At 35.6% G+C, this 16,075-nt stretch overlaps 2 protein-coding genes across 7 annotated transcripts in view; one reads left to right on the top strand and one right to left on the bottom strand.

Moving 5' to 3' along the window:
- Nucleotides 1–16,075, top strand: part of OR11A1 (olfactory receptor family 11 subfamily A member 1) — a 54,680-nt gene that overhangs the window by 33,063 nt on the left and 5,542 nt on the right. For 3 of the 6 annotated variants that reach the window (XM_031011802.3, XM_055389867.1, XM_031011803.2), the window contains one exon: nt 159–2,387. The exons of the other annotated variants lie outside the window; for them this stretch is intronic. In XM_031011802.3, the coding sequence (XP_030867662.1) occupies nt 250–1,197 (948 nt within the window). In that variant the 5' untranslated portion in view covers nt 159–249 and the 3' untranslated portion in view covers nt 1,198–2,387. Of the gene's footprint in view, nt 1–158; nt 2,388–16,075 lie in introns of those variants that run through there. 6 annotated transcript variants of the gene reach the window in all.
- On the bottom strand, nt 9,003–12,996 carry LOC109027173 (olfactory receptor 12D1). Its single transcript, XM_019028786.3, has 2 exons — nt 12,913–12,996; nt 9,003–10,650 (listed from the first exon to the last, which is right to left on the bottom strand). Exon 2 carries the CDS (start codon nt 10,646–10,648, stop codon nt 9,686–9,688), a length of 963 nt encoding a protein of 320 aa, XP_018884331.3. The 5' UTR covers nt 10,649–10,650; nt 12,913–12,996; the 3' UTR covers nt 9,003–9,685.

Raw genomic sequence — 16,075 nt, 5'->3', positions numbered from 1 at the left:
TCTTTTGAGCGTTAAAGAATATGCACAATTAAGGAAGGCAGGGAAGGATGAGAGTTGGGGAAGGAATGACAACTAAGAAGGGGGATAGTTGAAGACTTGCGTGAGCGAGTCTTGTTTTAGAGACTCATTTTTGTCTTTTTTGTTTTGTTTTGTTTTAGCTCTAATAACCTTAGGCTTGGTATAGAAGATGCAGAGACATGCTAAAATTTCTCCCCCAATTATTGCCAAGCAGAAACTTGGACGATCGACATGGAAATTGTCTCCACAGGAAACGACACTATTACTGAATTTGTCCTCCTTGGCTTCTATGACATCCCTGAGCTGCATTTCTTGTTTTTTATTGTATTCACTGCTGTCTATGTCTTCATCATCATAGGGAATATGCTGATTATTGTAGCAGTGGTTAGCTCCCAGAGGCTCCACAAACCCATGTATATTTTCTTGGCGAATCTGTCCTTCCTGGATATTCTCTACACCTCCGCAGTGATGCCAAAAATGCTGGAGGGCTTCCTGCAAGAAGCAACCATCTCTGTGGCTGGTTGCTTGCTCCAGTTCTTTATCTTCGGCTCTCTAGCCACAGCTGAATGCTTACTGCTGGCTATCATGGCATATGACCGCTACCTGGCAATTTGCTACCCACTCCACTACCCACTTCTGATGGGGCCCAGACGGTACATGGGGCTGGTGGTCACAACCTGGCTCTCTGGATTTATGGTAGATGGACTGGTTGTGGCCCTGGTGGCCCAGCTGAGGTTCTGTGGCCCCAACCACATTGACCAGTTTTACTGTGACTTTATGGTTTTCGTGGGCCTGGCTTGCTCGGATCTCAGAGTGGCTCAGGTGACAACTCTCATTCTGTCTGTGTTCTGCCTCACTATTCCTTTTGGACTGATTCTGACATCTTATGCCAGAATTGTGGTGGCAGTGCTGAGAGTTCCTGCTGGGGCAAGCAGGAGAAGGGCTTTCTCCACATGCTCCTCCCACCTAGCTGTAGTGACCACATTCTATGGAACGCTCATGATCTTTTATGTTGCACCCTCTGCTGTCCATTCCCAGCTCCTCTCCAAGGTCTTCTCCCTGCTCTACACTGTGGTCACCCCTCTCTTCAATCCTGTGATCTATACCATGAGGAACAAGGAGGTGCATCGGGCACTTCGGAAGATTCTCTATATCAAACAAACTGAAACACTTGATTGAAGGAGAGTAATGAAGATGTTATTTTGGACTTCGGACACCTCCATTGGGAACTCTTCCAGGATGGGTTGGAGAGGAGTAACTTTGTCTTATTCGACCATTCTCTTTGAACTCTTCTGCAGTTATACTAAAAATGAAAATGATACGGCAACAATTTTTTAAACTTTTATTTTAAGTTCAAGGGTACATGTGCAGGTTTGTTACATAGGTAAACTTGTGTCATGGGGGTTTGCTGTACAGATTATTTCATCACCCAGGTATTAAGCCTAGTACTCATTAATCATTTTTCCTGATCTTCTCCCTCCTCCCAACCTCCACCCTCAAGTAGGATTCAGTGTGTTGTTCCCCTCTATGTATCCATATGTTTTCATAATTTAGCTCCCACTTATGAGTGAAGACATACGGTATTTGATTTTCTGTTCCTGTGTTAGTTTGCGAAGGATAGTAGCCTCCAATTCCATCCATGTCAAATAATCAAAATTATTTAAACTTTGATTAGTTCTTTATTAAATGTCATAAATATTTAAAAATAATACAGCAATACCAAAATAAACCTAGAAATATTGTTTTTTATATTATTGTTGTATGACATTTTAAAATTTCTTTCTATGTGTATTTATATTTATACATACAAGTTGGATCATGGAGTTTGTAATCTGGTTTTCCACTGAACACTGTGTCACGAACAACTTTTTCTATTAACAAGCATCTATTTCTTTATTCTTCTGGGCTTCATCGTATGGCTAAACATGATTTGTTATTCTATTTTGGGAATTTTTAGTTGTATTCTATCCTTTTACTGTACATTGTTTACATCTGGATTTTCCTGTAATAAACTTTTAGCACCTAAATTGCAACATCTAAGGATATGTGTTTTTAAAAATCTAAAGCTGAATTCCTTTTGCTTTTAAACTTCTTTTCTTGTAGAACATTTCAAACGTACATAAAAGAGAAGAGCACAGTGAACCCCCATGTACTCCATGTAGCCACCATCCAGCTTCAACATCAACATTTTGCTAATCTTATTTTAATTAGCTACAGCTCCTTGTTTGTTTGTTTTCATGGAAAATTTTAGGGCAAATTCCAGATGTTGTGTAACTATTATGTTGTGTAAGTTATGTATGTACATATTCCACATATGTATTTAGTATAATCTGTGACTGATAAAGACATTTTAAAAAACCATGCCCACAATACCATTATGATACTTAGCACAATTATCAGTATTTCCTTTATATCATCTAATACACAAGACATGTTCAAATTTCTCCATTGATCTTTAAGTAATTTCTTAAAATTAGGATCTAAACAAGGTTCACACAATGTATTTTGTTATTGTCTTTCCAGTCCCTTTATAACATAGCAGACCCCACTTTTTTGTCATGCCATTGACTTAAGTTGCTATGTTATTTTTATTGCATCATATCCTGAGACACATGATATTTAGTTGTCCCACTATTAGAGATGCTATTTATTTTATTGACCAGTGAGTTGAGGTGGTATCAGTCAGATCTATCAATTACTCAGTTTCTAATTAACATTTTCCCTAATACTTTAATCATCCATCACGGAAAGGTGATGATTAACTTTTATTCCAAATGTTTTTATGTTCCTTTTTCAATTCCAAAATTCACCATTTTAATAAATGGCTCTCTAGTACATTATATATCAGAGTCAGCCAGGAATCACATTTAGCTATTAGAAACTGTCAATACAAAGTTTTAAAAGTGAAAATTGTCATGTAAGTAAAAGTTAATTTTTCTCTCAAGTAAAAGAAGTCTGGAGGTAAGTAGTACAGAGAGGATGTGGTTGGTTCCCAGGGTTATGTAGACCAGAGCTCTGCTTACTTAGTGTATATGTCATGAGAACAGCATGGGGGAAACTTCCCCCATGATGAAATCACTTCCCTCCAGGTCCCTCCCTTGACATGGGAGATTACAATTGAGATGAGATTTGGGTGGGGACACAAAACCAAACCATATCAGGCTCTATTCTGTGTGTCTGTGTGCATATGTAACTAAAATTAGGAGTGAGTAATTGAGAGAAGTGAATTTTCTTGGTGTGGTTTCTGTTGCAAACAACATAAGCTACCCTGGCTAATTTAAGCTGCTGTTTTTTCTTATATAATATTTGATAGCTCACACACTATCCTGTAGGTAAAGAGAGTCAGACTCTGAATTATTCTGCCAGGAATGAGATGCAGAAACACAGAGGGCCTCTTGTTGGCGTAAATATCACTGCCATCATTACTCAACCCTAGAGTACTTCTAGATCCATCACTGATGCTCCAGAAGGACCAGATTCCTCTGTTTCATGCAGAGAAGACTGAGTTCCACGTGCATAGTCTTGCTGATTGGTAGGACCTAATTTCCATGGTTGTTACCAGCTGTTAAGGAATCTAGGAAATGATCACAATGTAGTGGGGATGTTCACAGATGTAAAAGCACTATAATGAATGTCTACTCTTGGCACAGTGTGAAAGGATAATGTTAGGTACTAATTTTTATTTCTTTTGACATTTTAAAATACAAACATTTCAAGCATATACTAAATACAAAAATTTCCTTTGTCCACTTTTTAATGGGGTTATTTATTTGTTTTTCTTGTTGAGTTGTTTAAGTTCCTTGTAAGTTCTGGATACCAGTCCCCTATTACGTGCATAATTTGCAAATATGTTTTCCCATTCTGTAGGTTGTTTGTTTACTCTGTTGATTATTCCTTTCACTGTGCAGAAGCCTTTTAGTTTAATTAAGTTCTGTTTGTCTATTTTTATTTTTGTTGCATTTGCTTTTGAGGTCTTAGTCACAAATTCTTTGCCTAGGCCAATGTTCAGAAGAGTTTTTCCTAGGTTTTCTTCTAAAATTTTTATAGTTTCAGGTCTTACATTTAAAAGAAGACACACAATCAGCCTACAAAACCTACAAACATATAAAAAAAGCTCAACATTGCTAGTCATCAGAGAAGTGCAAATTAAAACCACACTGAGATATCATCTCATACCAGTAATAGTAACTATTATTAAAAAGTCAAAAACAAGAGATGTTGGTGAGAATGCAGAGAAAAGGGAATGCTTATATACTGTTGATGAGAATATAAATTAGTACAACCTCTATGGAAAACGGTATGAAGATTTCTTAAAGGGCTAAAATTAGAACTACCCTTTGATTCAGCAATCCCAATACTAGATATCTACCCAAAGGAAAACAAATCATGGTACAAACAAGACACCTGCATGTGTATGTTAATTGCAGCACTTTTCACAAGAGCAAAGTTATGAAACCATCCTAAGCATATGAAAGCATACACACACACACACACACACACACACACACACACGTACATAAGCATACGTAATTAGATATTTTTTCTTTTATTTTACTTTCACTTATTTCTTCTTCAATGCTCTTCTGTTCTGAAAGGTGGATCCAAATGTCTCACTTGCATAATTTTATTACTCTCTAAAAAATCTATTTTATCACTTTTTACCAGGCAAGTCTATTGGCAATAAATTCCCTCAATTTTTGTTCCTCTGAGAAGCTTTATTTCTCATTCACTTTTGAAGGATAATTTCACGTAGTGCAGAATTCTAGATTGGTTTTTCTTCTATCAAAAATTTTAAATATTTCACTCTATTTTCTTCTAACTTTTGTGGCTTCTGAGAACTCAGATGTCATCTTTTCTTCCCTAAAGGTATGGTATTTTTTATCCTCTGGCTTCTTCATGATTAAAAAAAAAATCTTTGACTTTCTGATTTTTGTTTAATTTTCCATAGTTTAAAAATGATTTTCCTAGCCATAGTTTTTCTGGCATTTATGCTTCTTGGTATTCCTTGAGCCTCCTAGATTTGAAGTTTGATGTCTCATATTAATTTGGGGAAATTTTCAGTTATTGCTTCAAATATTTCTTCTGTTCCTATCTACTTTTCTACTCCTTCTGATATTCCCATTGTATGTATTACATATTTTGGAGTTTTTCCAGAATCCTTGAATATTCTTCTCTGCTTTAATAAGTCTTCGTTTTCTTCGCTTTTCAGTTTTTAAAGTTCCTATTGATATATTCCCATGCCTAGAGGGTTTGGTGGTCGTTTTCTTCCTCTTAGCTTTATTAAGGTATGACTGACACATGAAGTTGTATATATTTATGATGTTTACTGTGATGTTTTGAGATATGTATACATTGTGAAACGATTACCACAATTAAGCCAATTAACACATCCATCACCTCACATAGTTACAACCTTTTGTATGTGTGTGGTGAGAACATTTATGATCTTCTAGTTTAGAAAATTTCAAGTATATAATACAGTATTTTTAACTATAATCACCACACTATATGCACATTATATAGGTCACATTTTTAAATCCACTTCTCTGTTTTGATGGACCTTTGGGCTTATTCTATATCTTGGCTATTGAGAATCATGCTGCAATGAACACAAGAGTGCAGATATGTCTTTGAAATACTAATTTTTTTTTATTTTTCCATAGGTTATTGGGGTACAGGTAGTATTTGGTTACATGAGTAAGTTCTTTAGTGGTGATTTGTGAGATTTTGGTGCACTCATCACCCAAGCAGTATGCACTGCACCGTATTTGTAGTCTTTTATCCTTCACCCCCCCAACTCTACACCCCAAGTCCCCTAAGTCCACTGTATCATTCTTATGTATTTGCATCCTTATAGCTTAGCTCCCACATATCAGTGAGAACATACAATGTTTGGTTTTGAAATACTGATTTTATTTCCTTTAGACATATACCCAGAAGTGGGATTACTGAATCGTATGGTATTTCTACCTTTATGTTTTTTGAGGAATCTCTATATGTTCCCCATAATGGCTGTACAAATGTAAATTCCCAAAAACAATGTACAAAGGTTCTCTTTTTATATGCTCATTAATACTTGTTATCTTTTGTCTTTTTGATAAAAGCCATTCTAACAGATGTGAAGTGATATCTCGTGGTTGTAGTTTGTATTTCCTTTGATTTAATGATGTTGAACATTAAAAAATACACTTGGCCATTTATGTGGAAATATCTATTTCATTGAAAAAATGTCTATTTAGATTCTTTCCTCATTTTTAAACTAGGCTATTTGTTTTCTTGCTATTGAGTTTTTAAAAAATGTATATTTTGGATATTAACTCTTTATGAAATATTGTTTTCCCATTTCATAGGTTGTCTCTTCATTCTGTTGATGCTTTCTTTTGTTAAATAGGAACTATTTAGTTTGGTAGAATCCTATTTATTTTTTATTTTGTTTCCTGTGCTTTACGTATGATATTTTAAAATCATTGCCCAGACCACCATTGAGAAGTTTTTCCTTGTTTTCTTCTAGTAGTTTTACAGTTTCAGGTCTTACCTTTCAGTTTTTAATCCAATTAAATTGATTTTTTTGCATATTGTTTGAGACAATGGTTTAATTTCATTCTTCTTTAGGTGGATATTAAGTTTTTCCAACACAATTTATTGGAGAAACTATTCTTTTCCCATTGTATGTTCTTGGCACCTTTGCCAAAGACCAACTGACCATAAGTACATAGATTTATTTCTGGGCTCTCTATTCTGTTCCATTGTTCTATGTATCTGTTTTTATGCCAGTATCATACTGTTTTGATTACTATAGCTTTGTAGTATATTTTGAGTTCAGGTAGTTGTGCCTCCAGCTTTGTTCTTTTTGCTCAAGATAGCCTTGGCTATTTGGAGTCTTTTGTGGTTCCATAAGAATTTTAGTACTTTTGCTATTTCTGTAAAAAATTCCATTAGAATATTGATAGGGATTGTAAAGAATCTATAGTTTGCTTAGGAAAGTATGAGCATTTTGACAATATGAATTCTTCCAATCCATGAATAAAGAATATCTTTCCATTTATTTGTATCTTCTTCAATTTCTGTCATCCATGCCTTATAGTTTTCAAGGCACAGATCTTTCACCTTCTTGGTTAGATTTATCCCTAAGTATTTTATTTACCTTTGATATTATTGTAAATAGAATTGTTTTCTTGATTTCCTATTCAGATAGATAATTGTTGTAAAAATGCAACTGGCTTTTGTAAGTTAATTTTGTATCCTGTGAACTTAACTAAATTTATTAGTTCTCACAGTTTTTGGTGTAGTCATTAGGGTTTTCTAGATGTAAGATCATGTCATCTGCAAACAGAAAATTTTACTTCTTCCTTTTTAGTTTGGATGCCTTTTGTTTATTTCTTTTGTGTAATTGCTATAGCTAGGAATGTCAGAATTATATTGAAGAGAAATTGTGAAAGTGGGCCTCCTTGACTTGCTCCTGATATTGGAAGAAAAGCTTTTAGCTTTCCAACACTGATAATGAGAATAGCAGTGGACTTGATATACATTATCTTTATTACATTAAGCTATGTTTCTTCTATACCTAATTTGTTGAAAGTTTCTTTTAGTTATGAAAGAATACTGGATTTTATCAAATGCTTCTTCTGCACCTATTATCTTATGGTTTTTATCTCTCAGTATGTTAATGTGGCATATCATATTTATTAATTTGTGTATGTTAACCCATTCTTGCATCCTAAGGATGAATCCCACTTAGTCATGGTGTATGATCATTTTAATGTGCTGTTGAATTCATTTTGCTAGTTTTCATTGAGGATTTTTGCATCTATGTTCATCAGGGATATTGGCCTGTAACTGCATTTCCTTATAGTTGCATTGTCTGGCTTTGGTATTAGGGTAATGCTGACCTCATAAAGTGAGTTTGAAAGTATTTCTTCCTTTTCATATTTTTGAGTGAGTTTAAGAAGATTGGCATTAATTATCCTATAAATGTTTGGTAGTATACATCAATAAAGCCATCAGATCCTGGGCTTTTTTGAATAGGAGACATTTTATTACTGGTCAATCTCAGCCCCAGGCTGGCAGCTTTTGCCGTGGTCTACTGGAACATGAAAAAGTCTGTCTGAGGCTTCCCTGTTGAAGAAGCATATGATAGTCACAAGGAGCAATTAAGGGAGGAGAAAAAGAAATAGAGAGAGAGAGACTTACTCAGCTCTCAGCTATTCCATGACCAGACTGAAGTCATTCCAGCAAAGGTCAGAGACATTATGGATCAGAGTCAACCGTTCTCTGCTGTGTTTTTCCAAATTTCTTACCCAACGAAGCATGTAACTTAAGTGTTTTAAGCGATTGAATTTTGGGGTCCTAATGTGTTATGCACTAATAGTTAACCAGAACCCCATGTGCTCTTCTACAGTTCACAAACTCTCTGAAGTTTGAATTATGTGGCAGATTCTCACCACCAGAAATGACAGAAAAAACATATTGTATAAAAATATGCATCAAATATATTACTGATAGTGTGGGACAGTTGAGATTAGGAGTTGCCATCTCCACACACACATTGTCGTTTTGTTTTATTATAAACTAAACTGGAATTGAGGGACCAAAGAAGGTGAAGTTAGAAGACAAAAGAAGCATGGAGAGAAGTCAGAATAAAATTGTTTAGATTTACAAAAGTGAATGCAGGGACCTTGAAGGGTCAGTCCACCAGCTTAAAATGCCTTTTCATAGTATTTTCTGTCTATTCTTTAAAAATTTATAAATTATAGAATCCACCACTTTTTCAGGGACAGAAGCCATTTATAGGAACTTAAAAAGTGAGGAACATAGTAGTTCATGTCTAGAAATACTTCAATAATTATGACTTCTATGCCTTTGCTTAGTATGAGTTTGGTGCCAAGTAAGAAAAAGAAAATAAAATTTTGATAAAGTCATCATCTTCCGCAATTAAAGGCTGAGGGAACAATAACATCCTAACGAGATTGAAAGAGTCTTAAGAGCTTTGTTAAATTATCTCCGATTTTTAATATTTTAAGTAATCATTGAGGGTTTGGACAGTTGACTAATAAAAGATATCTGGAGACAGAGGTACCAAAACTATTTAGATGAACTGTCAGGGTTTTTGTTGTTGTTGTTATTTAGTGATTACAATGTCATTTGCTTTAATTACTTATTTGTCTCCTTGTTTGAAGAATAGGAAATCAAGACCCACCCCTTAAAAATTCTCCTTAACTCATATGTCAGTTAGCACATTGTTTTCCAGTTGAGTAACCATGGCCCTAAAGTAAAATCCTCAAAATATCAAAGCATAATAATTTTATTTATAATATTATAATGCATTAACCTAGAGGGACCAGATAGATAGATAGACCCAAATATTATCCATATATTTGATACATGGGAAAAACAGGCATATTTCTATACCCAATTTCATCATAAGAACATATAAAAAACCTAACATCAATTTTATCAACTGATATCTTCAAAACATAGTCAGCAGTAGAGTTCCATGGCTAGTATCCCATTCATTCAAATGTCCCTTATACAATCCAGGAAAGCATTGTTAAATACAACTACAGCATATTTTTCCATATATTTTTGTTTTATCCAGTTCCCTCTGTTGTACATTTCTAAATAATTTAAGAAACAATGTAATTACAAACTCAACTTTTTAATTGTTTATTTATGCTTCAAAAGAGTTCTTCAAGATTTCTTTAGGCCAAAGCCACCTTTTGATTGCTCTATTAAAGGCCCCCTTCACTTCCTTGTTCCTCAAAGTGTAGATCAGTGGGTTTAGTACTGGAGTGACCACAGTATACATGATGGCAGTGATCCTGTCCTGGTCCATGGAGGTCCCTGAGGCGTGATGAATATAGGTGAAGAGAACAGGTGCATACAAAAGAATAACTACCATGAAGTGGGAGGCACAAGTGGACAGTGCTTTGTGGAGCATGCTAAAAGAATGAGTCTTGAAGAAGAGATGGGTGATAATGTAGAAATAGGAGAGAAATGTGAGAAAGAAGGGGCCCATGGCAATTGTCCCTGTGACAGTACTGAGCAGCCACTGATTAAGCTCAGTGTTCCCACAGGCCAGCTTTAGCAATGGCTTCACATCACAGAAGAAGTGATAGATACGGTTAGAACCACAGAATTTCAAGCGAGAGGTCATTAGGGAGTGCAGCAGGGCATGGAAAAAACCAGTCATCCAGATTGTGATGGCCATCTGGGTACAGAGCTGAGGGTTCATAATGACAGTATAGCGAAGTGGCTTGCAAATAGCCACAAAGCGGTCAAATGCCATCACGGCCAACAACATGGCCTCTGTGCTGCCCAGGAAGTGGAAGAAATGGAGCTGGCTTATGCATCCCAAGAAAGAAATTGCTTTGTGTGCAGAGAGGAAGTTCTGCAGCATTTTTGGCAGTGTTACGCTGGAGTAGCAGATGTCCAGGCAGGACAGGTTTCCCAGGAAGAAATACATAGGGGAATGGAGTCTAGGATCAGAGATGACAATCATCAGAATGGCTCCATTCCCAGCCACACTGATGAAGTAGATGGTAAGGAAAACAACGAAGACAAAAGGCTGCAGTTCTTGAATGTCTGTCACTCCTAAAAGGAGAAATTCAGTGACTGAGGTTGTATTCAGCATTGCTTCAGACAAAAGACAAAATAATGTATGGAACACTAATCGCAATCAGAATCCTTCCAGCTCAGAATTTTCTCACCAAGCCGAGAATATCTGGAGGGAAAGTATTGTTGTTTTGCATGATTCAACCTCACAAGTTTTACATTTTTGGCTTTTAGATGGCTAAATATTAAAGATATATATATATATCTGTTATGATCTCTGACACAACTTTTTTTTATTATGTTTTTCATTAATGTATTTCTTTCTCCCAGGAATCAGAAAACGTTGCTAGCCTACAGTCTTCCCTGGCTGTGAATATTTTCATTCTTTTTTTTTTTTTTGAGATTCTCACTCTTTCTCCCAGGCTGGAGTGCAGTGGTGTGATCTTGGCTCACTGCAACCTCCGCCTCCCGGGTTCAAGAGAGTCTCTCGCCTCAGCTTCCCAAGTAACTGGGATTACAGGAGTCCACCACCACACCTGGGTAACTTTTGTATTTTTAATAGAGATGGGGTTTCACCGTGTATGCCAGGCTGGTCTTGAATTCCTGACCTCAAGTTATCTGCCTGCCTCGGCCTCCCAAAGTGCTGCGATTACAGGCATTAGCCACCTCTCTGGGCCTGTGAATATCTTCATTCGGTCACAGCTTTCCTTTCATCTTCCCAAGCAGCGCTCACAGGGGGCAGTTTTTAAGCATACCACACGGCTATCTCTTGGCCTAGTAAGAAACCACCAGTAGGATGTTAAATAAAAAGACAAGTTTCAATGCATCAAAACCACGATTTTTTTTTAAATCTTGAAAGAGTAGTAGTAATTGCATTTCCTCATTTTAGAATGTAAATGAATTAGAGATATTCTCTTACTGATCTCTTCCTGACCCACATCCCTGAAATGTCGTAGTGACCTACTCGGGTAAGAAACATGACCACATTAATCACATATTAGCCTGAATATTTAAAATTTCATCACTATTATATCTGATGATGAGCTCAGTTTCTTCCTATAATCTGACCCTTTATACTTTTTTTGAAATAGAATCCCAAATTAGTTTTTTCATTGCAAATGTTATTGTGCTTTTATTCACCAGTTGATCTTAGACTCTTTCTTTCCTAGGAAATCTGTGAATCCCTGGATAAGAATAGTTTTTCCTCTGATAGATTCAGTAGTTTCTCTTCTTTTTTCACCAATACTAACCTCTCCTCAAAATACATATTCAGCCTTCTTGAAATTGTCTCCTCTTGTGATCTATTTTCTTAAGTTCTGTTTTTATTTTGCCGGAAATAAACTCACTCATCGGATATTAAGGAATATTCTACCTCAAGTGAAATTCACCTTCTTCTCTTCTAGATCCATTACATTTTCTAGAAAAATTTTTTCTCCATAATTTGCAAAGTACTGGTATTATCTTCATTAGGTTTACTAATAAAAGCAGACATAATATTGTGAAGTAGCTTCTTCTTTGTTCTTTTCATTAGGCTGTAATGGATTAGCTCTTTTATATTGGGAGGGAAGAAGTCAGGATGTGTGGGGAACTTACAGAAGTGAGAGGCACTGAGAGAGCTAGTAGAACTGTAAAGAAATTGAAAAGAGATGCTGACATTGGAGTGCTTCCTATAAAAGGAGTATCATTCAAGGTTTTAGAAACCACTGAGGAGAGAAGAATATAATTTGATGTGACTAGAGTAAAAAAAAATAATGAACAAGGGAACACTTCTAGAGAGCCCATGGGTTTTTTGGCTTCATAGCTGGGAAGAAATTTTGAAAAACAATCTAACTTTTACTATACCTCCATGAAGGACTGCCTTCAAATAATTCATAATAACTTTCTTGAATGACCATGTATATTTTGTATATTTAAAAATTACCACTCCTGTTTAAAATACAAATTATATTTCAAATATAATTTTTGGTTCTTGGACGCAGAAAACAAAATTGTCCCAAAAATCCATATGGTAAAACGTATATTCCCAGCTTCTGAGAAAATTAGCAATCAGAGTGATCTGTAGTAAATCGTTTCCTTCACTGAAATTTCACCATTTAGAGATCACATGTTTGCTTTGGATAATGTCTAGAGAACTAGATATGTTGAATTGAGAACAAGGTATGGCAATAAAAACATGGTAAGTCAAGGGCCTTCATATCTCACAAACACAATGAGGAGTCCACCATTAGATAGAAAATGAGATCTAGATACTGGGTGTTTAATACTAGCAAGTAGATAGATCATTCATTAGCATATTGAGATTATGTGTAACTTCACAGCCTGTCTCCTAGTTCATTCTCTTACCTGACTGATTGTTCTGATTCACAGTTAAGGAAGCTATTCATGTTTATATTCCCAGTGATTATAAAAGTTAAAACATATTTGAAGTAATAGTTCATGTTGGGATTGCAGCATAAACTCATCTTTAAAAACCTCTTTCTCTCTTTCTGAAAAATCAGCCTGCCTTTTAATGAGCCACAGGTCTCTAGACATAGAAATCCAAAGGGAGAGTGTCCCCTGGTGTTGAGAAAGATTGTAAGAATTAGCAGGATGCCTTTCCACACCTGTAATATGAATCAGTGGCCTTGGGGAATTCCTGTGTGAAGTTTCATTTGTTTTTTTCATTCTCGTTTTTTTTTTTTTTTTTCCCTTACTAAGTTTGTTCCTTAGTTTTAGAACTATGGCCAACACAGGTCTCAATGGCTTAATATGTTTTCTTAGTCAAATTTCTTTTTATTTCCTAGGACAGAGATATGGATTTACTTTCCCATTTTTGGGACTTTCCTGAAAGAATACCCTGGTATTTTTCAGGAAACCTGTTTTGGCTACTGTTGCTCTGTAGTATAGTTTGAAGTAGGGTAACATGATGCCTCCAAATTTGTTCTTTTTGCTTAGAATTGCTTGGCTATTCAGATTCTTTTTTGGTTTCACATGAATTTTAAAGTTTTTTTCTAGAATAAACTTGTTTATTCTAGTATTCTAAATTTGGTAGTTTAGAAACTACCAAGAATGTCTTTGGTAGCTTGATAGAAATAGCATTGCATCTGTAAATTGCTTTGGGCAGTATGGCCATTTAAACAATATGATTCTTACTATCCATGAACAAGAAATCTGTTTCCATTTGTTTGTGTTATGTCTGATTTCTCTGAGTAGTGTTTTGTAGTTCTTATTGTAGAGACCTTTCACCTGCCTTGTTAGCTGCATTTCTTGGTATTATATTCTTTCTTTGGCAATTGTGAATGGGATTGTGTTCCTGATTTGTCTCTCAGCTTGACTGTTGTTGCTGTATAGGAATGCTAGTGACTTTTGTACATTGATTTTGTATCCAGAAACTTTGCTGAAATAGTGTATCAGCTGAAGGAGCTTTTTGGCCAAGACTATGGGGTTTTCTAGATATAGAATCATGTCATCTGCAAACAGGAATAGTTTTGCTTACTCTCTTCCTATAATGCCCATTATTTTTTTCTCTTGCCTAATTGCTCTAGCCAGGACTTCCAATGCTATGTTGAATAGGAGTGCTGAGAGAGGACATCCTTGTCTTGTGCTGGTTTTCAAGAGGAATGCTTCCAGCTTTTGTCGAATCAGTATGATGTTGGCTTTGGATTTGTCATAAATGGCTCCTACTATTTTGAGGTATTTTCCTTAATACCTAGTTCATTGAGAATTTTTAATATGAAGCAATGTTGAACTTAATTGGAAGCCTTTTCCATTATCTATTGAGATAATCATGTGAGTTTTGTTTTTAGTTCTGTTTATGTGATGAATCACATTTATTACTTTGCATATGTTGAACCAACCTTGTATCCCAGGGATAACGCCTACTTAATCATTTTGTATTAGCTTTTTGATGTGCTGCTGAATTCAGTTTGCTAGCATTTTGTTGAGAATTTTTGCATCTATGTTCATTAAGAATATTGGCCTGAAGTTTTCCTTTCATGTATGTGTTTCTTCCAGGTTTTTGTATCAGGATGATGCTGGCCTCATAGAATGAGTTGGGGAGGAGTCACTCCTCCTTTGTTTGGTAGGCTATTTATTACTGATTCAATTTCAGAGCTCGTTATTGGTTTCTTCACAGAATCAGTTTCTTCTTGGTTCAGACTTGGGAGGATGTATGTGTACAGAAATTTATCCATCTCGTAGAGGTTTTCTAGTTCATGTGCATATGTGTTCATGATTCATCATGTCTCTGATGATTATTTGTATTGTTGTGGGGTCAATGGTAGCATCCCATTTGTCATTTCTGATTGTGTTTATTTGGATCATCTCTCTTTCCTTTTCTATTGATCTAGCTAGGAGTCTATTCATCTTATTAATTTTCCCAAAAAACAAACTCCTGGATTCGTTTATCTTTTGTATGGTTTTTCTCATCTCAATTTCTTTCAGATCAGCTCTAATTTTGGTTATTTCTTGTCTTCTGCTAGCTTTTGGGTTGGTTTTGTCTTCTGTCTCTAGTTCTTTTACTTGTGATGTTAGGTTGTTAATTTGAGATCTTCGTATCTTTTTGATGTGGGCATTTAGTGCCGCAAACTTCCCCCTTAATGCTGCCTTAGCTGTGCGCCAGAGATTCTGGTATGTTGTATCTTCATTCTCAATAGTTTCAAAGAACATTTTGATCTCTGCATTAATTTCAGTACTTACCTCAAATTCATTAAAGAGTAAGTTGTTTAATTTCCATGTAATTGCATAGATTGAATGTTTTTTTAGTCTTGATTTCTATTTTTATTGAGCTGTTGTCCACCAATGTGTTTGGTATGATTTCAGTTCTTTTGCATTTGCTGAGGATTGTTTTATGTCCAATTGTGGGGTCTATTTTAGAGTACATGCCTGTGTTGATGAGAAGAATGCACATTCTGTTGTTTTGGGGTGGAGAGTTCTGAGGTCTATCAGATCTATTTGATCCAATGTTGAGTTCAATCTTTGTTTAAATCTTTGTTAATTTTCTGCCTTGATGATCTGTCTAGTACTGTCAGGGGAGTGTTGAAATACCCTACTGGAGACTCCCATTGTGTGGGCATCTAAGTCTCTTTGTAGGTCTCTAAGAACTTGCTTTATGAATCTGGATTCTCCTGCTGTGGGTGCATATATATTTAGGATATCTAGATCTTCTTGTTGAATTGAATCCTTTATCATTAGATAATGCCCTTCCTTGTCTTTTTTCATTTTTGTTAGTTTAAAGTCTGTTTTTCTCTGAAATTAGAATTGCAACCTCTTCTTATTTCTGATTTTCGTTTACTTGGCAGATTTTTTCCATCCCTTTATTTTGAGCCTATGGGTGTCATTGCATATGAGATGGGTTTCCTGAAGACAGCATACAATTGGATTTTGCTTCTTTACCCAGCTTGCCACTCTGTGCCTTTTAATTGGGACATTTAGCCTGTTTACTTTCAATGTTTGTATTGATATAGGTAGATTTAATCCTGTCTTTTTGTTGTTAGCTGATTATTATGCCTACTTGTTTGTTTGGTTG

This window comes from Gorilla gorilla, chromosome 5 (genome assembly GCF_029281585.2).
Source record: "Gorilla gorilla gorilla isolate KB3781 chromosome 5, NHGRI_mGorGor1-v2.1_pri, whole genome shotgun sequence".
In the NCBI taxonomy this organism is placed as follows: domain Eukaryota; kingdom Metazoa; phylum Chordata; class Mammalia; order Primates; family Hominidae; genus Gorilla; species Gorilla gorilla.
The sequence above is the reverse complement of the archived record's forward strand: the minus strand, read 5'-3'. Positions and strand labels throughout refer to the sequence as shown.